The sequence below is a fragment of the Tamandua tetradactyla genome, chromosome 13 (genome assembly GCF_023851605.1).
Source record: "Tamandua tetradactyla isolate mTamTet1 chromosome 13, mTamTet1.pri, whole genome shotgun sequence".
NCBI classification, from domain to species: domain Eukaryota; kingdom Metazoa; phylum Chordata; class Mammalia; order Pilosa; family Myrmecophagidae; genus Tamandua; species Tamandua tetradactyla.
Window position 1 is genome coordinate 52,727,113 of NC_135339.1, and position 27,120 is coordinate 52,754,232.

The window sequence follows — 27,120 nt, forward strand, 5'->3', positions numbered from 1 at the left end:
TACCTTTAGCCTTGGCAGACTATTGAAAGTATTACTCAGTTCCAGAAAGCAAACATCCAGAACTATTTAGCTGCAGAAGTCCTTGGGACCAAACATGAGTTGCCAACCAAGGTAATGAAATTCCACTAAGAAAGAGTTCAAGACATTTATTTCTTTTTGATTGGTATGATTTTCTGTGGCAATTGATTCTTTCCTAAATTTGAGATTGTTCCATGAAATCAGGATTTTTAATAAAATAAAATTTTATTTTAATATAATAAAAATATTTTATTCCGTACAAGTTGTATGAAGCTAATCTTTTGTGATTTGTTTTTGTGTTTGTTTACTAGCAACTTTACAAAATAGTACCAATTAAGGATATTAGAAATCTTTATGTGACATTTCCTATACCTGACCTTCAGAAATACTATAAATCAAATCCTGGCCATTATCTTGGTCATCTCATTGGGCATGAAGGTCCTGGAAGTCTCTTATCAGAACTTAAATCAAAGGGTAAGTCTTTTGGGCACCTGCTTCTGAGTGTAGTGTCCCACCATAGTTTTATACTCTGGCTTTCATTTTTTTAAAAATGGTTTCCTATGAAGGAAACTTTCTGAATGAGACTGCTTGGGCTAATTGGAGGATAAGGTGGTTTGTTAGTGTGCTTTCTTCCCTCCTCCCCCCCGCCCCCCCCCCCCCCCCACACTGTTTTACCTTTGTATTCAGCAGTGAAGCTAAAATATTTCAAAAGATTATGGTGTGTGTTTAAAATGAGAAAGAGTTTAGGAAGTAAAAGCTCGGATGGATTTTTTTTTATCATCTCTCTGAAATAAGTGTCCGTGCACCTTTTTTATCTGCTGACTCTTATCCCTCAAATTAGTAGAGTGTACTAGAATTAGTCAGTAGGTGATTTCCAAGGCCCTTTTCAGTTTAGACTCTGTTTTTTGCATGACACTGAAGTACAGTATCTAACCTTGATTTGGAAATGATTTGAAGAGTCTTAAACCAAACACTAAGGCCAAAAAATCCTTGAACCATCCACAATGTCTGAAACTCCTTTTTCTAAATAGATTTTTCCTTAGATCTTTTCTACAAGAGGTTTATTTTAATCTCTTGGGAACATACGGTATGAATTTTAAAGAAAATTCTTGTCTTGAAAGAAGTCACATGTCCGATCATGTTGATTTCCTTTGAACATTGCAGGCTGGGTAAATACTCTTGTTGGTGGGCAGAAGGAAGGAGCCCGAGGTTTTATGTTTTTTATCATTAACGTGGACTTGACTGAGGAAGGATTATGTAAGTATTGACCATTTTGTTTTTGAATGAAAATTGAATACCTATGTTTCTTTTCTTTTTTTTTAACTTCTTTTTGTTGTGGATCTGTTTTCTGTTGAAAAGCTGTAAACAATTAAATTCATGCAACTTATCCATTATATTTTGTGTGTGTGACTTGGTCTTCATTTCATGGATAATTTTCCTCCTTTAACAACTAATCATTAAGTTGCACTTGTAAAGTGTGTACTTAGCTTCTCATTTGCTTATTTACTGCTCCAAAGCTTCTTGTGTCACATATTCCTGAGCCCAGAGGGCCATGTGTGTGGGGCACTAAAACCAGTCTCAGGAAGGTGAGGACTTCATTTTCTAAGAGAGAGCATCTTCCACTTACCTGACTTTACCTTAGGGGTGAGTTCACTGCTTTGAAGGATTCAAGGACTGAATGGTTTTTAAGTGTGCCCCTTTTTTCCAGTACATGTTGAAGATATAATTTTGCACATGTTTCAATACATTCAGAAGTTACGTGCAGAAGGACCTCAAGAATGGGTTTTCCAAGAGTGCAAGGTACCTTTGTTTCACCAAAATTTTTCTTACGAAATCTATTTTTCAAAAGCAAATATAAATGTGAATTAATTTGAATTTAAGTCCCAGTTAAATTTTTAAATTATTTTTTAAATCTAAATTAAAAAATTCTGCAATGCATAGTATTAGTTAAAGCTTAGAGGTACTAGTCTGATCTAACAACCTGGGGCACGTTAAAGGTTAGGCATCATGTAGCTTTTTTTAGGAAAGAAGAGGGAAGTGAGCTAGATGGCCTTTCCATCCCTCAAAAGAAACCCAGCAATTTCTTGAGCTGGTGTATGTCAGGGCTTATGTTATACTGAGTGAAGCTGCATGAATTCTGTCATTTGCAGACCTGGTAATAAAAATCAGTAGCAACTTCTCAAAGAAATAGTGAATCATTCTATGTATGATTGTGTTCTTAAAAGTGATTTTATTATTGCATGTATGGAAAAGCCTGGCTATCTTTTTTTTTTTTTTGCATTTTAAAAAAAAGATGCTCATCTTCCAATTTTTTTAAAGCCTTCTTTAAGAGAGTTTTTTAAAATATGTACTTTATATTTAAGGCTTATCAAGAGTTTGAAATATGTTTTAGCACAGGAGACATCCTCTTTACGTAGATAAAAGTTTAGAGGTATAAACTCTGTTAAAAATTATGACAATAACTTCTAATCTGGGTGCACTCCCTGAATGGGTCCTCTGTCAATCTCACAAGGTTCTTCCATACAGTTTTCCTAATTTTTGACTAATAGTTTCAGCAGTTTAGGGTGTAGAATCATATAATTTTCATTCAAAATTTTTACCTATTATGCTTTTGATTTTAAGCCTAGGTGGATGGATTGAGTTTTGTAAACTTTAAGAAATTTTTTTCCATGTTCTATACATTTCTATACATACAAGCATAGATATTTTTTCAAAGTGTGAGTAAACTTAAATATGGAGTAGAATGTATATAGTATAGTGTAAACCAAGCACTAAAAAATTCATTTCTAAATATTAGTTGTCATATGTCTAATTGGATTAACTTTCATTTTAGGACTTGAATGCAGTTGCTTTTAGATTTAAAGATAAAGAGAGGCCACGGGGCTATACATCAAAGATTGCAGGAATACTGCATGTAAGTTTGTTGTCATTTTATTGTGTACATTGGTGTGCAGAATATTTTAGTGATTTTACAGGTATTGCTTTTAATATTACATGAATGATAAAAATTGAAGCTGCAGTATGAAACTTTAGACCCTGTAGTAATCAGGGAAACTTTGATGTCAACACATGTTTAAATTCTTAATTTTTTCATCCTAAAAATTATCATCTGTAATATTTTTCACTACATAGGCATTTTGGTTATTGGTTTTTAATATTTGTTCAGTAATGTAATGTGTCAAGAACTACGTATGTGAAAGCTATAGATCATCCACTTTCCTCCATCCCCATTGCTACTGGCCTAGTCTAAGCTATCACACGGCTTCTCTCATAGACTCCCATAATAGCCTCTGACCTGGGATCCCCATTTTCCTTCTTGTCTCCCAGTAGTTTATTTTTCCCGTCTCAGTTATCTACTTAAAGCCAAAATCAGAGCATTTTACTCCTCTGCTTAAAATCTTCCAGTGGTTTCCCATCAAAGTTTAGATAAAATCCAAAATCCACCTTCACCTACAAGGTGATCTGGTCCCCATTTATCTTTCTCTGCATTTCATTCCACTCTCCAGCCCACTTCCAGCTATTCTGGCTCTCTGTCTGATCTTCAAGCATTATATTCCTCCCTCTTAGGACCTTTGCATTTGCAGTTTTCTCTACCTATAACACTATACTCTCCGATCTTTAGTAGACTATGTTTTTTTTATTATTCGAATTTCCACTCAAATGTCTCCTCAGAGAGGCTTTCCCTGACCTCCCAATCTAAAATTTTGCCCCTGCCCTGTTTTAAGTTCTTCATAGCTCCTGTCATTAACTAAAATCACCGTGTTTGTTTATTGTCATCCTCCTTCCCAATTATAATGTAAGCTCCTTAGAGAACAGAGACTTCATCTCTCTTGTCTGCATTTACATATACAGTATTTAGAACAGTGCCTAGCACACAATAGGTGTTCATTAAACATTTATTGAATGTATGAACCAATCAGTCTCAGTATATTTGAAGTTGCTCTTACTTAAAGGGAACTTCTACATTATTTTCTAGGCTAGCCAAAAATATAAGCCATTTTTTCCCACAACAGCTTTCTAAATGTTTATCTAATTTCATTTATAAAAATTTGAGAGAAAAAAAAAATTTGAGAGAAATTCTGTTCACAAAAATGTTTGTACTTTATATTAAGAATCCTATAGGTATCAGTATTCACCATCAAATTTTCTCCATTAACAAGTACGTAATTATTAATACTTTTTCTTTAAAGAAATATGATTTTAGTATCTATAATGCGTATGTATTTGGGGATTAACTCCAAAATCGTTCCACGATATGAAACTGCTTAAAGCTTTGGTAAAAAGAGAAAAGATTCAAAGCTGTAGAAATTTTTTTAGTGGAGTAAAATATAACTGAAGGAAGAGAGGGCATAAAATAATGGACTTAATGTCTTAGAGATCTCTTTGCTTTAATAAATGTTAAACTCTGTAGTAGCACATTTTATTTATTTATTTTTTCCTTTTCAAAAGTATTATCCCCTAGAAGAAGTGCTCACAGCTGAATATTTGCTGGAGGAATTTAGACCTGATTTAATAGAGATGGTTCTTGATAAACTCAGACCAGAAAATGTCAGGTGAGTCATACTACAGATTTTACTGTTACATATGGAATTTTCAGTAATGATGAGAATCTGAAAATTTAAAATTGCGATTAAAATGTTTTAAAACTTTTTACAAGTGTAATATAAAAATTGAATAATGTAATTAACCAGCGCCCAGCTCCATCAGTTACCAATACATGAACAGTCTTTTTCATCTGTACCCTTTCCTCTTTATTTGTATTCCTTACTCTAGATTATTTTGCAATAGTATGTCTGAAAGGTGAGGACTTTTTTTTTAACTTAATCATAATTTCATTATCATGAATTGAATTTAATAATAAATCATCTTAACATGGCTTCATCCTAAATCACATGTCCAAGATATCAACTCACCTATCTGGGCTCTTATTAATAAGTGAGGGAACCCTCTTTTTTCTAAGTGGGATTAAAGATTACAGTCTCAGAATCCTTCTTACTGACCAGTGGTGAGCCAGGAGACCAAAAATTGTAGCACTTAGCATAATAGAAGTTTTCCACCTAGGAGAGGAACAGCCCAAGGAGCTTATGAGCTACTACATAAGATTTCTGCCTTAAATCAAATTTTATCTATATCCTTGGAAGTCAAGTCAGAGAAGCAGTATAGTTGAAGAACATGCTATTTTGCTTTTTTCTTTTCTCTCTCAGGCACATATTTTCAGATTCTACTTGGAACGTATAAATATGTTTATAGAGCACTTGTTCATAAATCAACAATCTGGCAGATATATTCTTAGTGGTTACAATTAACACTGTAAATTGTGACAATCTAGTTTGAATTGATACAAGTTAACTTCAATAGCATATGAAAAACCCCACTGTTTCCATCCATTCTTTTATGTTGTTGATGTCACAAGACTACATCTTTATAGAGTGTGCTTAGTAATATAGGTTTGTAATAATTTTGCATGCATGTGTCCTTTAAATCATGTAGTAAAGCAAAATGGAAGTTACACATGAAAAATAAAATAATACTGGCCTTCATATTTACCTGTGTAGTTACTTTTACCGGAGATCTTTATTTCTTTGTTTGACTTCACGTTATTGTCTGATCTCCATTCATTTCAATATAAAGCACTTCCTTTAACATTCTTTGTAGTTCAAGTCTCCTGGAAACAACCTCCTTCGGCTTTTTTCATTTGGGAATGTTTTAATTACTCTTTTTTTCTTGGCCGGTGGGATGTGGGGGGAGCAGTGCATGGGCCAGGAATTGAACCTGGGTCTCCTACATGGCAGGCAAGCATTGAACCACCTGTGCACCATACTGTTTCTTTTTTCCCCATGGGCAGGCGCTGGGAATTGGACCCTGGTCTCGAGCGTGGCAGATGAGAATTCTGCCACTGAGCCACTGTCACACCACTCCCTACTCTTTCATTTTTGAAGAATGGTTTTGTATTTTTTCTTTTAGCACTTTAAATATGTCATCGCACTGCCTTCTGGCCTCCATGGTTTCTGATGAGAAATAAGCTGTTAATCTTATTGAGGCTCCTTGTATGTAACAAGTAGCTTCTCTCTTATTGCCTTCAAGATTCTCTCTTTGGCTTTATACAGCTTGCTTATAAATTGTCACTTTTAGGTGGATGAGGTACTCTGATCACCTCATTTCTTCAAAGAAAAGCCTGCTAATCAGATTTCACCTGACTTGTTATATATTCAGTTAAACATTTTAGCTAATGCAAATAAATATTAAATACAAATATTCAGTTAAATATTTTTATTTAATGATAGAATATTTGGGTGACTTCAGATAAATATCAAAATTTTAGAATTTTAAAATTGTAATGAGATAATGAAATACCTTGGTTTTTAGTTAAAAATCTTTTCTATACAGATATTTAAGGGTAGTTTTAAAGATGAATTAATTTTGTCAGGGGCCAATGCCTAATCTATTGGCTTCTGGTTTTAGGCTCCACTCCTTTTCCTTTTTGAAAAATCAGAATGTTTGCCCATTTCTAGATTTTGCCTCTACTATTTTTTTTTTTTTACTTTTTTTAAATTGTGAAATATGACATGTATACAAAAAAGCAATAAATTTCCAAGTACATTTTAACAAGTAATTATAGAACAGATTTTAAAGTTTGGTATGGGTTACAGTTCCATGATTTTTCATTTTTCCTTCTAGCTGCTCCATGACACTGGAGACCAACAGGATTACATTTCTTTTCTTTTTTTTTTTTTACATGGGCAGGCACCGGGAATCGAACCCGGGTCCTTGGGCTTGGCAGGCAAGCATTCTTACCTGCTGAGCCACCGTGGCCCCTCCAGCATTTCTTGAAGGTTATCACAATTATCTTTGAAATTTCTCCTCATTCTTTGGAATTCTTTTCGCTTTTTCTCTCTCAGGGATTGCTTGCAAGAATTCATTCCTTGGGAACCATTTTGACTTTTAAGGTCTATAGTCAGGTAAACTATTATTTCTAATTTAAGTCCCATCCAGCTCTCACAGCTTAACATTTCTACATAGTGCTGACTTGAAGTCACAATCAAGTGAGTCAAGCCACAGTCAAATCTCAGTCAAGTAAGTTGAGAGGTGGAGGTTCTTCTGCTTCCCAGCTTATGTTGTAGAGGTCTCTTCTCAAGGAGAGGAGTGGATGAATCTCTGAGAAATCTACAGAGTGGATGCAGCTTCTAGTTGTGAGTCTTATTAGGCTCTGTCATGCGTAGGATACCCGTAAGAAATATCACACAGCCTCCATATGGCATTGAGAGTTCTTTGTTCATTCTTTACACATTTTCCTCAAAAGGGAACCACAATGGAATGAAACTAGAAAACAACATTAGGGGGAGAACTGAGAATTTCACAAATATGTGGAAATTAAGGAATACACTTAAACATAATCAATGGGTCCAAAAAAGAAATCACAGAAAAAATTAGGAAATGTCATGAAACAAATGAAAATGAGGACACAACATACCAAAACTTATGAGAGACAGCAAAGGCAGTGCTCAGAGGGAAATTTATAGCTCTAAATACTTACTTTAAAAAAGAAGATTTTGAATCAGTAACCTAATCTCCTACCGAGAAGAACTAGAAAAGGAGCAAACTAAACTGAAAGCAGAAGGAAGGAAATATAATAAAGCTTTGAGTGGAAATAAAAGAAATAGAGAATAGAGAGAATCAACAAAACCAAAGTTAGTTTTTTGAAAAGATCTATAAAATTAACAAATCTTTAGCTATACCAAGAATGAAAAAAAAAGAAAGGACTGCATATAACAAAAATCAGAAATGAAAGAGGGCACATTACTACTCACCCCACAGAAATAAAATCCCCTTAAAGATTATAGGAGGATATTGTGCATAACTGTACACCAACATATTAGACAACCTAGATGAAATGGACAAACTCCTAGAAACATATTACCTTAATTATCTCAAGAAGAAGGAGAAGATCTGAACAGATCAATGACAAGAGATTGAATCAGTAATAAAAAAAACCTCTGAACAAAGAATAGTCCAGAGCTGTATTCTTTTCACTGGTGAGTTTTACCAAACATTCAAAGAAGAATTGACACCATTCCTCATTAAACTCTTCCAAAAAATTGAAGAAGTAGGAACACTTCCTAATTTTGTGATGGGGAAATTCATGTTGCAAATATGTTTCCACAATTTAAGACAGAAAGAGACTAAAGAGACAATAACAGCTAAATGCAATTCTTGATCCTAGACTGGACCCAATAATGGAGGATAAAATCCCCAAAAGAACACTGTTGGGATATATGTAAAAGTTGGACTTTAGACTGTAGGCTTTATATCAATATTAAATTTCCTGAACATGATTGCTTTGTTTCAGGAAAGCTTCCGAAATGTGATATATCAGAACTGGAATGCTTTTATTAAGGGGGATTTAATAACTTACAATTTACAGTTCTCAGGAAACAAAAGTGTCCAAATTAAGGCACCAGCAAGAGGTTACCTTCTTGCAAGGCAGGACTATTGGTCTGGAAAACCTCTGTCAGCTGGGAAGTCATGTGCCTGGCATCTGCTGTCCCCTCCACCTGGGCTCTCTTGCTTTAGTCTCTGTTCCTGTGGGGGTTCCTCCCTTTGCTTCTCTGGGGCTGGCTTTCCTCACTTGGCTTCTCTTGGCTCTCTCCAGTTTCTGGCTAGCTTAACATCTCATGATGATGTCTTCTGGGCTCCAAGCATCTCCAGACATCTGTATCTCTGTTCTCCACGTGTCTGCATTTGTGTCAGCTCCACTGTGAAGTATGTCAGCTCTGAGGCTTCTGTCGTTTCAGTAGTTCCTGTTGTTTCTCTCCTCTTTTAAAGGATTCCAGTAAACTAATCAAGACCCACCTGGATTGGGTGGAGTCACATCTCCATCTAATCAAAAGTTAATATCCACAATTGGATGTGTCACAAATCCATGAAGATGATCTAATAAAAAGATTTCAACCTACGTTATTGAATCAGGATTAAAAGAAATTGCTGCCTGCACAAGATGGAGTCAGGATTAAAACATGGCTTTTCTGGGGTACATAATATTTTCAAATCAGCACAGGTGGTTACATAAATAATATCCTGTTTCTTAGTAAAGTACATAGAAGTATTGTGTTCAAGGAGTGTGGTGTATATAACCACTCTCAAGTGCTTAGAAAATAGATAATATAGATAGATGAATGGATGGAAGTGGCAAAATGTTAAAAGTTGATGCATCTTAGGTATCTAGGTAAAAATTAGTTGGAGATCTCTGGTTTTTGTATTATTTTTGCAACTCATGTAAGTATGAAGTTATTTCAAAATAAAAAGTATATTATAAAAAAAAACTACCAATGCTGACTTCCGGAGAAGATGGCGGCTTAGTAAGACGCGCGGGTCTTAGTTCCTCCTCCAGAAAAGCAACTAAAGAAACAGAAACAATACGAAACAGCTCCCGGAGTCACGACAGAGACCAAAAAGACAGCGTACCCCATTCTGGAACAGCTGAACGGGCAGGGAGAATCTGCTGGGGTGAGATACCCGAGGGGCGCGCGTTTTCCCGGCCGGGGCGGCTGGCGACTGGGGTCCCCTCCACGCACGTGGCTCCCCGGTCTGACTGGGAACGTTGGATAGCGGGGCCCTCCCGTCACGCTTGGCGTTTCGGGCCAGCTGGGCAATTAGGACCGGCACTCCCCCAAGCCAGGGCGGCTGGCGACACCCCCCGCCCTCCACGCGCGGTTTCCCGGGCCGACTGCCGTGCAGACAGACGAGCGCCACGAGCGCCACCTACTGGGCAGGAAAAGAAAAACAGAGCCCAGAGATTTCACAGAAAAAGCTTTCAACCAGCTGGGTCCCACACCCAGGGAAATCTGATCAAATGCCCAGACACCAGCAGAAAATAATGGATGACGCTCGGAAAATTGAAGATATGGCCCAGTCAAAGGAACAAGCCAATAGTTCAAATGAGATACAGGAGCTGAGACAACTAATGCTGAATATACGAACAGAAATGGAAAAATTCTTCAAAAACCAAATCAATAAATTGAGGGAGGACATGAAGAAGACATGGGCTGAACAAAAAGAAGAAATAGAAAATCTGAAAAAACAAATCACAGAACGTATGGGAGTGAAAGACAAAGAAGAAAAAATGGAAAAAACAATGGATACCTACAATGGTAGATCTAAAGAGACAGAAGCTACAATTAGTGAACTGGAGGATGGAACATCTGAATTCCAAAAAGAAACAGAAACTATAGGGAAAAGAATGGAAAAACTTGAGCAGGGGATCAGGGAACTGAATGACAATATGAAGCGCACAAATATACGTGTTGTGGGTGTCCCAGAAGGAGAAGAGAAGGGAAAAGGAGGAGAAAAACTAATGGAAGAAATTATCACTGAAAATTTCCCAACTCTTATGAAAGACCTAAATTTACAGATCCAAGAAGTGCAGCGCACCCCAAAGAGAATAGACCCAAATAGGCGTTCTCCAAGACACTTACTAGTTAGAGTGTCAGAGGTCAAAGAGAAAGAGAGGATCTTGAAAGCAGCAAGAGAAAAACAATCTGTCACATACAAGGGAAACCCAATAAGACTATGTGTAGATTTCTCAGCAGAAACCATGGAAGCTAGAAGACAGTGGGATGATATATTTAAATTACTAAAAGAGAAAAACTGCCAACCAAGACTCCTATATCCAGCAAAATTGTCCTTCAAAAATGAAGGAGAAATTAAAACATTTATAGACAAAAAGTCACTGAGAGAATTTGTGACCAAGAGACCAGCTCTGCAAGAAATACTAAAGGGAGCACTAGAGTCAGATACGAAAAGACAGAAGAGAGAGGTATGGAGTAAAGTGTAGAAAGAAGGAAAATCAGATATGATATATATAATACAAAAGGCGAAATGTTAGAGGAAAATATCATCCAAACAGTAATAATACTAAAAGTTAATGGACTGAATTTCCCAATCAAAAGACATAGAATGGCAGAATGGATTACGACCCAGCAATACCACTGCTAGGTATCTACTCAAGGGACTTAAGGGCAAAGACACAGACGGACATTTGCACACCAGTGTTTATAGCAGCATTAACTACAATTGCAAAGAGATGGAAACAGCCAAAATGTTCATCAACAGACGAGTGGCTAAACAAACTGTGGCATATACCTACGATGGAATATTATGCAGCTTTAAGACAGACTAAACTTATGAAGCATATAATAACATGGATGGACCTAGAGAACATTATGCTGAGTGAGTCTAGCCCAAAACTAAAGGACAAATACTGTAAGGTCCCACTGATGTGAACCGACATTTGAGAATCAGCTTGGAATATATCATTGGTAACAGAGACCAGCAGGAGTTAGAAACAGGGTAAGATAATGGGTAATTGGAGCTGAAGGGATACAGACTGTGCAACAGGACTAGATACAAAAACTCAAAAATGGACAGCACAATAATACCTAAGTGTAATGTAACTATGTTGGAACACTGAATGAAGCTGCACCTGAAATATGGTTTTTTGTTTGTTTGTGTGTTTGTATCTTTTGTTTTTGTTTTTTTCTTTTTCCTTTATATATATATATATATTATTAGTATTATTATTTTAATTCTCTTCTCTATATTAACATTCTATATTTTTTTCTGCTGTTTTGCTAGTTCTTTTCCTAAATCGATGTAAATGTACTAAGAAATGATGATCATACATCTATGTGATGATACTAAGAATTACTGAGTGCATTTGTAGAATGGAATGATTTCTAAATGTTGTGTTAATTTCTTTTCTTTTTTTTGATTAATAAAAAAATTAAAAAAAAAAAAAGATCAAGGACATCACCTATTGATTTGGATGTTCCTAATATTAGATATAGTATCAGAATTTTCCCCCATAGTAAAGTTTAATAGTTCCATATTTTTTCTTCCATCTCTCAAGGGACTTTGCCAATACTTTTTGACTATCTGCTCAATGTTTTCTGAGATTTATCTAGGCATTATATTAATATCTACAAGATTAAAGGCCCTCATCTTATTCTGGGCTTTCTCTATTTTGATGGAATTATCTATCCAAAGAAGTGGAGTTGGATTATGTCCTACAGAAAGTTTAGGTTATGTAGAAAATAAATCTCTATTGCTTTGACCTCAAAGAGTAGATGAAGTTCTATAATATGATGCCTTCCTTACCCCTGTATTCTGAGTTAACTTAGTCCCAACCTGATTGGCTTTGTTCCTATATCTAACTACCAGGTTATACATACATAAAACATGCTCTTAAACTCCAGAAATAACAATTACTAGCCCAGAATAAATGTGACTGCTGTAAGAGCTCACAATCTAAGCCCCTGTTTCCTTATAAGTATTTTCTGCATGAGACCATACAATATTTGGTCTTTTGTTTCTGGCTTATTTTGCCTCACCAAATGTCCCAGAGGTTTAATCACAATGCTGCATGCCTCACAAATTCGATCCTTTTTGTACCAGCACAATATTTGATCATATCTATGCATCATCATTCACCAGTATACTTACAAATCAGTGCATCCTGCAGTCCTCTCCATTCATTGGTCATCATGTGTAATGTGCAAAGTCAACAGTTCCTCAGAACCCCTCAATTTTAAACAATTTCATTGTTCCCAGGAGAAAGATAACCAATAAACACACCCTCACCAATTATAAAACCCAAATGGTCCCTTAATTCTTGTCCCTCACCCCATTATTTACCCCAGGTATTGCTGTGGTACTTTTGATGTTTTCCTGTTAAGCATAGCCCATAATACAGACTGTGCAACAGGACTAGATACAAAAATTCAAAAATGAAGAGCACAATACTACCTAATTGCAATGTAATTATGTTAAAACACTGAATGAAGCTGCATCTGAGCCATAGTTTTTTTGTTTGTTTGTTCTGTTTTTTAATATATATATTTTGTATTTTGTATTTTTATTTTTTTTCTATATTATCATTTTATTTCTTTTTCTGTTGTCTTGCTATTTCTTTTTCTAAATCGATGCATATGTACTAAGAAATGATGATCATACATCTATGTAATGATATTAAGAATTACTGATTGCATATGTAGAATGGAATGATTTCTAAATGTTGTGTTAGTTAATTTTTTTAATTAATAAAAAAATAAATAAATAAAATAAACATAAAAAAAAAAAAAAACTACCAACATATATTACTTTCTTCTGGACGTGATAACAGAATTTTTTCGTCTGCTAAACCCTATGATTCCTCTCCATTTCTGTGGAATATATTTCTTTCTTAGCATGTTTTATGAAACTGGTATTACTCAGACCAAGTAGACCAGACCAGGAACACCTGGAGCTGTGAATTCAGTCAATCATACTGACAGATAAATGAGTTATGTTAGGATATCTACTCAAAAGCATGTGATAGGAGCAAGACCAGTCAACCAGGTAGAGTATTTTGTCTAGAATGAATGATAAGAAATATTCAGTGGTTTAGACTACCAGGCATTAAAGTTGGGGAGTCCAACAAGGGATGTATGAAACAGAGATTGTTATTCTGGAAATGGATGTATATTCAATGCAGAGAAGTTTTGATTACAGGTACTGGGCTTTCAGCTGTAAGGCCTATATTCGAAGGCTAGAACCAAATCTCAGGGAGAACAGGGAAGAACAAGTAGGAATGGGCCTGGACCTAATCTTTGAATTGGGACCTAAGGGAGAAGTGGAACTATAACAGGACTGACTTCATGCTGTGCTCTACAAGCTATTGGTGTAGAACTCCTTGAGCCGCAAGATTCAAAATAGTATCGGCCTAGCCTGGGGTTGACTCTATTGGGACAAGTGTAATATTTCCAACTTTGATAATTAAAAGGCTGTAGGGATAGAAATGTGCCTGGTTGTCTGCCATAATTTACAGAGTTCCAGTGGTACAGAGCTTCTTTTGCATCTCTACTCCTATAATCTTTTGTTCACTTCCTTTTGACATCATTTTACCTTTACCTTCCTTCCTTGAATGTTTTTTTTTTCCCATCTGACTTATATTTTGGGTTATTTCTACTATCCCGTCAAAGAAAGCTTTTTATAAACCAGGAGATAGAAAGACATTTTTTGGTCTTGTCTCTTTTCTTCTTACAGCAGAAAAGCCAATGTACATGTACAAGATATATATATATATATTTTTTTTTTAACAAGGGGAATTTAATGAGTTGCTAGTTTACAGTTCTAAGGCCGAAAAAATGTCCAATTAAAGGCATCCAGGGAAAGATACCTTGGTTCAAGAAGGCCGATGAAGTTCAAGGTTTCTCTCTCAAGTGAGAAGGCACATGGCGAACACAGGGCTTCTCTCTTGGCTGGAAGGGTACATGGCGAATACGGTGTCATCTGCTAGCTTTCTCTCCTGGCTTCCTATTTCATGAAACTCCCTGGGAAGCATTTTCCTTCATCTCCAAAGGTCACTGACTGGTAGACTCTCTGCTTCGTGGTGCTGCAACATTCTCTCCTCTCTCTGAATCTCCACAAGATATATTTGAAAGTTGCATTGGTATATTTGTGATTTTTTTAATCTCTGTCTGAGCCAACAGGTTTTCTTAGCCATCCTGTTCACTCTAGGCGTGAGCTTTCCTGGGAAGGAGTACTTACTTTTATATTTTTAAGGACTGCTTTTCAACTGACCTTGTTCCTGTTTTTTTCTCTAACCCTTTAGATTTTAGTCAATAGCATACCTAGAAGAATCTCTCTTGCAAGACTTTTTCACACTACAAATGATGGGCTATAACCAAAGGATGACAGGGACTAGGGTCAGAAACCTCTCTAAATACATGGCCTGTTTGGACTAAGCTTTACAGGATTTTCTAACTCTTAGAGGCCCAACACATCCTTGATATTATTTGTGTTTTTATGAGTCAGGTTCTATAAATTTGTATACAATATGTGTTTATAGTTTTTTCTGCTTGTGTTTTTTTTTTTTTTCCCCATCCATCTCTAGGGTTGCAATAGTTTCCAAATCTTTTGAAGGAAAAACTGATCATACAGAAGAATGGTATGGAACCCAATACAGACAAGAAGCTGTATCAGATGAAGTCATTAAGGTAGACTTAACCCATTTGTGAATAAGTCTGATGTGTGAGTGATGCACATGAGCTCCTAGTTCCACCATCTCAGGGACCAAAATGTGGAGAATGGTAGTCCAGTGATGTCCACAATGTTCTGTGAGGTGAACAAGGAGATGGAGAGCTAGAGGTTAGGTTTTTGTATGAGGAAATGGCATGTTTTAGTTTGTTAATGCTGCTGGAAATGGAATATACCAGAAATGGGTTGGCTTTTAGAAAGGGAATGTGTTAAATTACAAGTTCACAGTTCTAAAGCAATAAAAATGTCCAAAATAAAGCATCCAGGGAAAGATACCTTTGCTCAAGAAAGGCTAGTATCTCTCACATGGCAACGGATATAGCTGATATCTACTGATCCTTGTTCCCAGTTCCGTTGCTTCCAGCTTCTGATGCCAGTGGTTTGCTCTCTAAGTGTCTGTAGGCCCTTCACTTAGCTCCTCTGGGACACAACTCTCGTTTCTGGCTTGCTTACCATCTTATGGGGAGGTATGTGACAATATGCTGGGCTCTGCATCTCCAAACATCCATGTTTAAGCGTCTCTCTCTCTGTTGGCACTCCAGGTATCTCCAAATGTTTGCATCTCTTTTGGCTCTGAAGCAATTGTATTTTCTCAAACTATATTGTCTCCCCTTTTAAAGGACTCCAGGAGACTAATCAAGACCCATTTTGAATGGGTGGAGTCACGTCTCTCTCTAATCCAAAGGTCATCCTACAATTGGGTATGCCACATCCCCATGGAAGTAATTTGATCAAAAGGTCACATGCACAATTGAGTGGGTCAAGCTGCATAGGAGCAATCTGATCAAAGGTTTCCAATTTAAACAATAGGTTTGGCCCCACAAGATTGGATCAGGATTAAAACATGGCTTTTCTGGGGTACATAATATTTTCAAACTGGCACAGCAGGTGTCTTTCAAACCACTGAAGTAGAGACGTTGAAGTAGAGAGTATACAGAGATAGAAAGGCACCAAGAAAAGTGAGAAGAGATGGGAGAAGGGAGCACAAGAGATAGATGTGAGGGCTCCAGAGAGTTTGTGTCGTTGTAAACACAGGCTGGGAGCAGTCTCTGAGGTTCATACTGTCTTGACTTTAGAAAACGCTGTATTTCGTGCCCCATTTTGTATCATTGCTTTTTTTGTCGATATGGGGGAGCCATGGTTTGTTTCAAAACCAGTATGTTTAAATAGTATTTTGCCCTTTTCATCAGTAATCAAATTTTGCTCTGAGTCTTATCTACTTGTCTAGTACTTTTTATTTTTTCTCATTGGCTGTATAATTTTGAAAGTCTTGCGCTGTCTAAATTCTAGTTAAATTCAAGTAATAAACATTTCTTAAATGGACCTGTATTAATGACAATAAAGAAAACAAGGAATAGGTTTGAGAAAAGAAGCCATCGGGTACTTCAGGTATCTCTCACCTGTTCATGATGCACAAGAAGAGCATAGGAGCCCATCAGTGTGAGAATATACATCTTTCTTCCATGAACTTAGACCTGGATCTGAAATACTCCTAAGATAGGAGAGAATGCTTTATTCACTGGACTCTGCTCATGACAAACCTGCCCAGGGAGGGAATTTTAAAATAAAATTTATCCAGGAGTTCAGCGGTGAAATAACTTAAGAAGTATTTCCCAGTCCCTTCTATGCAGCCATTTTGAAGACTGCTATTTGTAATATGGCCAATATCCGCATCATAATGGTGCCAAAAGATATAAATGCAGTGATCAAAACAGAACTGCACTTACAACTCTGGCACATCAGCTGAAGACAGAATTACCAAATCTGGAATTATTGGCAGTGTTCTAGTTTGCTAGCTGCTGGAATGCAATATACCAGAAACGGAATGGCTTTTAACAAGGGGAATTTAATGAGTTGCTAGTCTACAGTTCTAAGGCCGAGAAAATGTCCCAACTACGACAAGTCTATAGAAATGTTCAATCAAAGGCATCCAGAGAAATGTACCTTGGTTCAAGAAGGCCGATGAAGTTCAGGGTTTCTCTCTCAAGTGAGAAGGCACATGGAGAACACAGTCAGGGCTTTTCTCTCAGCTGGAAGGACACATGGCAAACACGGCGTCATCTGCTAGATTTCTCTCCTGGCTTCCTATTTCATGAAGCTCCCCGGAAGGTGTCTTCCTTCTTCATCTCCAAAGGTCGCTGGCTGGTGGACTCTCTGCTTTGTAGTGTTGCTCTCTCTGAATCTCTCTGAATCTCTTATTCTCCAAAATGTTTCCTCTTTTATAGGACTTCAGAAACTAATCAAGACCCACTCAAATGGGTGGAGACATGTCATCCCCTAATCCAGTTTAACAACCATTCTTAACTAAATCACATCAACCAGGGAGATGATCTTATTACAGTTTCAAATATAGAGTTTTGAGTAGGGATTATTCTACCTTTATGAAATGGGATTTATATTAAAACATGGCTTTTCTTAGGGGGCATACTTCCTTTCAAACCAGCACAGGCAGTCAGTTACATTTTTTTAATTATTAAAAGTCATGTAAATTAGAGTTCAGCAATTAATGGCCTATGGTCTTTCCCATTTAGCTTTAGGAAATAGCCCATGAAAGAAATCTAGCCTTCAGGTTATATCAGTCTTGTCCCACAATCCAGACTTAAGTCTCAACTTTGTCTTTAGTCTTGTGTTTGGCTTATTTTCAAATAAGCCTTTTACTGGCTTATTTGAAAGTTCATATGGTTGTCAGGGGAAGGAATGGGCCAGGCCTTCAAAAGAAGTACTGAAGTGAACAAAGTCCCCATTAGCCCAACTTTCAGGCTATACGTGTAAGTACCTTAGGGTAGCAGAAAAATTTGACTCTATATAAGTGACCAATTGTCAAGCAATTATGAGAATACATCCTATACAGATTATTCTCCATTCTTTAAAGAACTACAGCAAGCATTACCTTCTTATGGAGATAAGTAACCTCAGCTGGTCATTTTGGAGATGTATAAAGAGGAAAGATAGGTAAGTGCAAAATTTTTCTTAGGACCAGAAAGACCAACCAAGTTTCATGAAACTCATAAATAGGTCCTGTTACTGGCCTTTTTATATGTGAAGGAAATACTGCTCTGTGCCCTTTATCCCCTTAGTTTTTGCATAGTAGTTGACCAAACTGTTCAGAAACTCTTGAATCAGGTTCTGATTTGCTTGTGTGTGTTTCTTATTATTTATCCAGAAATGGCAAAATGCTGACCTAAATGGAAAATTTAAACTTCCTACAAAGAATGAATTTATTCCTACGAATTTTGAGATTTTATCATTAGAAAAAGAGGCGACACCTTACCCTGCTCTTATTAAGGTAACACATTAGAATCATTAATTTTAAATATGGAGAACAAGTCTAATCATGGAAGAGAGTAAAGAGATGGTTTCTTGCATTTGGTACCATGTTGATTTGGAGGCTAATATCTCAAGAGGTGACAGAAAATTTGCGAAAAGAATAACCACAAGGAATATTAGAAAGCTAGAAATGTTAACGCAAGCATAAACAAAATTACTAAACAACATAGAATCTAGGGAATTATTTTCTATGCAGGAGAGAAAGTAAGTCTAGGGTTGGACCACAAGCTTCTGCAAAGGTGGCAGCCATTTTCCACATCCTCTGAACACCCAGTAGATACATGCTGCATCATGAAACTTAGAGATAAGGAAGGACCTCTGAAGCCTGGATGAACGCATGTCCAAGGGGAGCTGTTGGATTTCCTGCCCTTGAAAATAATTCTTATTATGACAAAGTGACTATTTGAAGTTAATGGAGTTACAGGCAAGTGGGAGTCATGATTAAGAAGTGTTTTTTTTTTTTTTTTTTTTTTCAGAACATTCTTTTCATGGCATTATTTTACACCTTTGGTAAATTGTGTAGACAATTGGATCAAATTATTATAGCATTTATTCTTTCTAACTCTTGCAAGTCTTCCCTCACTACCGTAGAAATACATCTTTCCTTCTTTTATTTTCTTCAAATGACTAAACATTCAGATTAACCCTATGAGACAAGAATCAGTGTTTAGGAGCATCAAGCTTAATTTATCTCAAGTAACTAGATTATTAACAAGGCAGCCATTTTTCTTTAAAAAGTATACATTTTAATGAGTTATATATTAGGTTATGCAAAGAGAAAGCTTGTTTACCTCTTTACTTTCTGTTTGTTGTTTATTTTAAGTGGGCCTCTTTAGAGTCAACTAGAAAGAAAGTTAAACCATTTATATCTCATCAGTTTCAAGGTAACTTCAAATGAGCAACTAAGGCCATTTTTAGAATAGTTTAAAAGAGTCAAGGTAGAGGCTTGTTTGTTCATTCTTGCCTGTGTTAGTTAGCCATTGCTGCAAAAAAATAATAATAAAGCCAATTTACTCCAAAATTTAGTAGCTTAAAACCATAAATGTTTATTATCTCACATAATTTTTCAGGGTCAGGAATCTCAGAGTGGCATAATTGGGTAGTTCTGGCTCAGGGACTCTCATGAGTTTTATTTAAACTCTTGCAGTCATCCAAAGGTTCAACTACAGCTGGAGGATTCTCTTTCAAATTAAATTGCATGGTTATGAGCTAGCCCAAGTTCTTTACCCCTGGGACTTTCTGTAGGGTTGCCTTATATGGCATCTGGCTTCCCCAAAGTGAGTGACCCAAGAAAGAAAGTGAGTGACTAGAATGAAAGCCACAGTGTCTTTTTTTTTTTTTTAAAAAGTCTTATTGTTAAATATAACATATATATAAACAAAAGAAAGAAAAAGGAATGCTTTTCAAAGTGTGCTTCAACAAGTAGTTACAGGATAGATTTCAGAGTTTGTTGTAGGTTACCATTCCACTGTTTTACATTTTTCCTTCTAGCTACTCCAAAACACTGGAGGCTAGAAGAAATATTTTTTCTTTTTTGTGAAAAATAACATATATACAAGAAAGCAATAAATTTCAAAGCATGTAGCAACAATCAGTTGTAGAACAAATTTCAGAGTTTGGTATGGGTTGCAGTTCCACAATGTTAGGTTTTTACTTCTAGCTACTCTAAGATACTGAGACTATAAGAAATATCAGTATATTGATTCAGCAGTCATACTCATTTGTTATTAAATAAATGCCCTTTATAATCGAATTTTGGGAGTGTCATGCCATCATGTCCATCACATTCTGTTAGTCAAACAGACCAACCTGGTCCAGTGTAGGAGGGGACTACATAGGGGTGAATCTCAGGATGTGGGAATTGTTGGGAACATCCAGAGGCTGGATACTACACCACCACCCTAAGGAGTCCTGTGTCTGTCTCTCAGTACCCAGAAAGACAAGGAACAGGAAAATTGGTATTGACTTCTCTGATCTGTCTCTTTTCCCGTTATGACTCCATCTCCCATTCCTTGGGGAGATAGAAATTTGATTTTTCTGTGCTACTGGAATCAGCAATTTCTCTCTCAAACTTCTCAAACTTCCTGGTGACCCTCTGAATATACTTCAAGGCCCTGAGATGGCAGCTTCTCCAAAACAAAACTCTTAACCACTGCCTCTGTCTTTTTCCTCATAAAGAGTGATTCAATTGAATGTTTTTTTTAATGTGCTCGTATTTTCCTAACCAAACTGTCTCTCCATCACAGGATACAGCTATGAGCAAGCTCTGGTTTAAACAAGATGATAAGTTTTTCTTGCCAAAGGCCTGTCTTAACTTTGAATTTTTCAGGTATGTAAAACGAATGTAGCTGCAAAGCTTCTTATAAAGATCAACTATTACATTTCTAAAAGTTTTTTGTGTTTCCTTAGGAATCTTCCCTAGAAATAGAGTTATTTAGTCTAGACAAGAGAAGATTACTGCTGTGAAGGGTTATTATAAGAGTCAACATTGTTAATTGCTCTTCCTTTACATTGATGAGTTCACCTTTTAACTGAAATGATTTATAGTAGATATTAGGAGGACCCTCCTAACTTCTGAATTTTATAATATGGGGAGGTTGTAGAGTCCCTTGGAAATGTCACTGGGAAAGATTAATTTGTTTGGACTGTTTTCAGTTTTGTATTGGTTTTTTATTCTTGGAACTTGCCCAGAAGAAGAGGTTGTAGTTGTTAAATGATCTTGGGTTCCTTTCAGCCCTTTAATTGTCTGGAGTCTTTAAACATTGTGTTTTCTATTCCTGGCTTGTTACTTAAAAATGACAATAAAATGTAAGAAGATGGTCAATAGAATTTATGACTAATGCTACCATTGCAATAATTTCTCAGTGCAAATTTCTAGTCCATCTTTGTTTCGTTTTATTTAATTGCATGGTGAAAGTTCAAATTTTACTTTTGGATTTACATTTATAATTTGACATTTCCAAAATTCAGTTGTCTATGTTTGTGAAATGAACCTGTCATATGTAATAATATTCAGTATGCTAATCACCTTTTCATTGAGAATTTTTATTCAAGTGGAGAGATATGAAATTAAAGCTGATGTGTTTCAAATGCTTTGGGAAAAAGAAAAAGAAATTTCTAAATAGAAAATTAACAATCCATGAAGTATGTTGAAATTATAGGGATGTAAGCATTGTGTTTTATAGCATGAAATTCATAGATTATATAGAACTTTGCAGATTGTTTTTTGTTGTTGTTTTGTTTTTTTACACCAGACATGGGCTGTCAGTTTATAATTGGTCAAGAGCACTACAAAACTGCCTTTACTTTGTGGTAGTATAGAGTGATATCTGTAACACTATAAGGAGCTTGCTATCACTTTCCCATCTGGTCTCTGATTGTGAGTTTCTTTAGAAAACCTTTTAAGAGACGATTTAACGTTTTATGTTCTCTAAACTACTCAGTAGAGTTCCTAGGATAGAAAATGTTTGCCTCCCACTAATTCTCTCCCCTTTTTAAGAGACAATTTAACATTTTTGTGTTCTCTAAACTACTCAGTAGAGTTCCTAGGATAAAAAATGTTTGCCTCCCACCAATTCCGTATAGAAGTAACCACTATTAGGTTTGTTACACATACTTAGAGAAATCTTCTCTCTCTCTCTCAGCCTCTCTCTGTATCCTTTTCATCTTTTTTAGAAATTGGATTATATTATACTTAGGTGCAGTTTTCAAAACCCTCCGATTCATATTTAAGCATACAGTATCTGACTACAAAATAGTAAGATCTTTTTTAATATTAAGAAATGAATCAGAATTTACATATTCCAGTTGAATCATGTTCTCTTTTAAAAGTTAGTTTAAGACCCTCTCCAATTACACTAGCATAGCTGCCATGGATGCAGCATTTTAGGACTCTTCTTGGAATTCTGTTCTGAGCTTCACCCTCATCTTTTCAATCCCACCTAAGAAAGGTGCACAGATGGCTATGGGGCTAAGCTGTCAGAACCTCTCTTTTATTTTGATGATCTTTTTTTGTGAGGTGTGCCTTTCGTTTCTGAGCTGCTGCTTGCCTGAAGAAACACATCATCACATATAATACTTGAAAAATTCAGTGGCAGAGCATTAATTTAGATTTTCAAGGTGGAGAATGTTTGTATAGCTATAAGACTTCTCTTTGATATTAATTGTTTATGTGACTAAGCATTTTACCCTTATTTTTACTTTACTGTCAGCTTTGATACAATTTGTTGGCTTGTTTTAGATTAGTTAGATTTACTATGTTACAGATAAAGTGAAACTTTTAATTCTCTGCCAAACAAGCCAAGGAGGCACCTGCCTCAGGTTCTTTCCATTAGCTATTTCCACAGCCTATAAAGCTCTCCCCACATAAATGCCCAGGGATATATCCTCACTTCCTTCAGGTCTGGGCTGAAATGTTCCATTATTGAGAGCCCTTGATTGATCATCTTATGTAAATTATTCCCCCTCCTTCCCTGCGGTCACCACCTTGTCACCCTTATCCCCCTTAACCTGCTTAATTTTTCTTCATAGCACTATCACCACCTGATTTAGCATATTTACATTTGATTGTTTATTATCTGTTTCTTCCAACTAGACTGTAAGTCCTGTGAGGTCAGGGACATTGCCTGTTTTGCTTCTTCTTCATGCCCAGTGACTTGAGAAAGCACTGGCATTATAGTAAGCATGTAATGCATATTTGTTAAAGAAAATGAATCTTTTACTTGCTGCTGATAAAGGTAAGCAGTGTCATATAGTTAAATGAGTAGGTCATTTGGCTTGCATTAGAGTCCCAGCTCTGCTCTCACCAACCCATGTGACATGGGAAAAATTATGTTTCTTATGTGGGAAGTGAAGTTTTTTAATTATGTGAGCTCTGTGATCCTACTTGGTTCTGTTGCACTATATTTTCTTTTGTGGTTCTTACCTAGTTCTGGCTGCAGTTATATGGTGGAAATTATTGATTATTTTACTGACAGTACTCTAGCTTTGCTGGTTTTGGGGAAAGTGTAAGCATAAGATAACATTTTCACACGTCTCATTCTCTTCCAAGTCCATAAAATCATAACACACAAACTTCTCAGTCTCATACTGTTGTCCACCATAAGTATGACTTGCTTGTAGGAAGAGAACATACGAATGCTGCATCAACCCTATCAGCTATGCTTCCTCCTGTTAGCCTAAATATAGGCATACATTTTGGCCTATTTCCACCCCTTACCTGCCCTGCATTCTAATTTGTGAGTTCTGCTATCTGGGTAAGCCATTCCGTCTCCCTTTTCTTTGCCAACAGCACTCATGGCATATTTGAGACTTCTTTTTTTTCAAACATTCTGGGTTTTTTGTTTTTTCTCATGAGACTAAACAAACTCAAGAATTCAACCATATCCTCAGGAAATTAATTAACCACTGTTCACTCTCTTGCTGCATCCCGAATGGCCACATCACATTGGAAAGTAATAAACCAGCTATTTTACTGTCAACGTTTTCTTCCAGCCCATTTGCTTATGTGGACCCCTTGCACTGTAACATGGCCTATTTGTACCTTGAGCTCCTCAAAGACTCACTCAACGAGTATGCATATGCAGCAGAGCTAGCAGACTTGAGCTATGATCTCCAAAATACCATCTATGGGATGTATGTAAGTACCCACATCTTAGAGCCTTCCACTTATCAACATTTTTTACATTGATTGATGGAAGCATTTTTGACTGAGGGTATGAGTTTAATTTCTTTTTAAGATCTTTATGGCTAGTCATTTTGTCATCATTTAATTTTTGTTGGCTCTTATTCTGAATATTCAGCAGTATACCATTCATATTATGCAAGTTATCCTTGGTTTCTTTCTTTTTCTTTTTTTCCTTTTTTTGAAACATCTTTCATCAGATTGTCATATTTTTCTCCTCAAACAAAATTGGATCCTAATTTAGGTTTAGATCTCACTCATTTAGTAAACTGAATATCTTGATCTCTGGCAAAAGAGAATGAAATCTTCCTCCCTTTATGAAACATGAGATTGGCGTATACTCTTTCCCTAATTCAGATCATGAGGCTGCATATCCATACTCTTCGGTCATATTTCTTCATTACCATGCCACTGCTTGAGGTATCAAAGCATTTCTTTTGTTTTTCTTTTTGTTAGTCGCTACATTTATGCTGATCCTCTCCATTGCAACATGACTTACCTGTTTATCAGGTTATTGAAGGCTGATTTAAAAGAGTATACATATGCAGCACGCCTCTCAGGTTTGAGCTATGGCATTGCATCAGGAATGAATGCAATACTTGTAAGTAAAATGAAAACCAAAGAAAGGCACCACACTGTTTTAAGCATTATGTTGAGCTTGGGAAAACTATTAACTTCTGCATTTTTAAACAAGAAGGTTGATGGTTTTTTTCCTTGCACCTTTTTAATTATTAAAGAACTCAAATTATTGTTAGTTCCACTAATAATTGATTTAGTAAAGTTTAGTGCACCTTGTGAACATGTATGTGTGCTACATTTCCTTGCGTGTTCCTCTGCTTGAGATGTTTAACATATTGATTCTGAAAGCATGTTGTTCTTTTCATGCATTTGAATATATTAATATCTGTAAGTGAAAGATATCCATAGTAAACTGTTGTAGTGCTTGAATATTACTTATATATAAGCTTCCTTTATTTCTGCTGACAGTCATGGAAAGTTCCTGTGTTTGAATATACCTGACATTTTCATTAAATTTATTTTGTAGCATGCATCATTAACTAATTTTGTGTGTTTTAAAATAAGCATTATTAAAATGCATCCCAAGAAATAACCAGATCCCTTTTTCCAAAATTTTTCTGATATGTTTCCAAGCTGCTTGTATTTTAGTTCCAAATTAACATCCCTTTTATGGCACACATTCATCCTCACTCTTCTTGAAAATATTTTATATGTTCTAATGAAAAACCAAAATGAGAGCATGTGCTCTGTACTCGGTTTTTAAATTCTTAACTGAAAGGTTTTAGGAGTTTTTAGGTTTGTTATGTGGTTCACAGTGACTTTTTTCCTTCACATAAATAAATTCTCTTGTAGCTTTTGTTCAGTGTGTAAGAATGTATATGATTTAACCATTCTCAGAGTCCAGGGAAATTTGAAACTCAGGGATCAAACTAATCTTCAAATTTTGTATTATATGGCATTTACCATGTTTCCCATTCAATGTTGCTCAATAAGGATCCATACTTCTTATCACTAGCTTATCTGATGAGTTCTACTGATGTTCCAACAGCAAAAGCAAATGTTCAGCAAACATACACTGTATGTACCATCAGGATTTTGCCTTGAGACAGTTTAATCTTGTCTGCAAGCCTAACACACTGAAAAAAGGGAATGCCTGTGTGATTGTAGTTCCACCTGGTGGCACCCACAGCAATAGAGACTACACTGCAGCTAAAATATCCTGTGAGAACAGTATGCAAAACCTCAGCAGACAGGAAGGTCACCAGCTAAGGAAAGTATATCACATTCTTCAGGGACCAGACTAACAACCAGCACAAAGCCCATTTTATCACAAATAAAAACTTATATATGTTAATGGTAATTTGCTATTAAAACTCAAGGACAAAAAAAAAAAATGGGTTTGCCTGATTTCTCCAGGATTGATTTTTAAATTATTTAAACATAAACAATTTTGGAATGTGTCTAGTAGTTTGCTAGAAAACATTCCCCTGTGAGTCTTACCTTTTTATCACACTCTAAAAATCTTAAGCCTACCATTCATAAGAAATTCTTTTTTGGAGATAAAACTTAAAACACATGCTACAATTTTTATTCCATGAGAACTTGAATTGTGATGATATGGCATGCGCAGCCATAGTTTGGTGTCAGGTGAGTTTATCCACTGTTGATGTTCTTTAGGAAAAATGAAATTATACTTATTAAAGATAGTATTATCTTCCTTACTTGACTTATTTATGAGAAGTTAAATTTATTGAATTTCTTGTTTCTTTTTTATTTTATTCAAAAGATAAGAAGTACTTCTTATTTCATTTATGACTTTGAGATTTTAGGAAAGTTTAAAAATTAAGCTTAGTATATTTCTTTGAAAGTTGTTTCATGGTATTTCTAGTCTTTAATAACCTGAAATCTTTTTGTAGCTCTCAGTGAAAGGTTACAGTGACAAGCAGTCAATTTTGCTAAAGAAGATTATTGAGAAAATGGCTACCTTTGAGATTGATGAAAAAAGATTTGAAATTATCAAAGAGGCAGTAAGTTTTTTAAATTCATTTTTGTAGTATCTTTTTAATTCCTAAAGTAATATTACCATATTATGAACATTTTTGAAGAAGAAGAGTGGAGAGAAAGAAGCACTCTTAATTCTGTTGTGTTCTTCTCACCACGTCTTTGCCAAATCTTATACTCTATCCAGAAAGGAAGCCTGGAATACTTTGTTGGAGACCTGGTCCCCTTCCCTGTAGGCCTCAAGAGCTAGAACAGTAGCAGCACTGACTTCACAGAGAAGCCTGAGGCAGACGTAGTGTCAGGGACTCCCTAAAGGTTTATCCAATCTCCATTTCATGAGAACACAAGATTCAGCAGGATGAGCTCTCCCTACCACGGGAACCTTACTATAGGGCAGAGCGTTATTTATTTATATAAAAGTATGTGTGTGTGTGTGTATATATATATATATATATATATCTTAGAGATTTTCGAAATGGACTTACAGTATTAGATCCAAG

General features: G+C 36.0%; 1 protein-coding gene across 3 annotated transcripts in view; it reads left to right on the top strand.

Moving 5' to 3' along the window:
- The window catches only part of IDE (insulin degrading enzyme), a 124,208-nt gene that overhangs the window by 68,374 nt on the left and 28,714 nt on the right, over nt 1-27,120 (top strand). For 2 of the 3 annotated variants that reach the window (XM_077125431.1, XM_077125433.1), the window contains exons 7-16: nt 330-492; nt 1,183-1,275; nt 1,727-1,818; nt 2,852-2,932; nt 4,468-4,571; nt 14,948-15,050; nt 18,254-18,376; nt 20,664-20,746; nt 23,911-24,055; nt 26,536-26,646. In XM_077125431.1, coding sequence (XP_076981546.1) covers nt 330-492; nt 1,183-1,275; nt 1,727-1,818; nt 2,852-2,932; nt 4,468-4,571; nt 14,948-15,050; nt 18,254-18,376; nt 20,664-20,746; nt 23,911-24,055; nt 26,536-26,646 — 1,098 coding nt within the window. Of the gene's footprint in view, nt 1-329; nt 493-1,182; nt 1,276-1,726; nt 1,819-2,851; nt 2,933-4,467; nt 4,572-14,947; nt 15,051-18,253; nt 18,377-20,663; nt 20,747-23,910; nt 24,056-24,556; nt 24,702-26,535; nt 26,647-27,120 lie in introns of all 3 variants that reach the window. The other variant, XM_077125432.1, reaches the window with a different exon arrangement.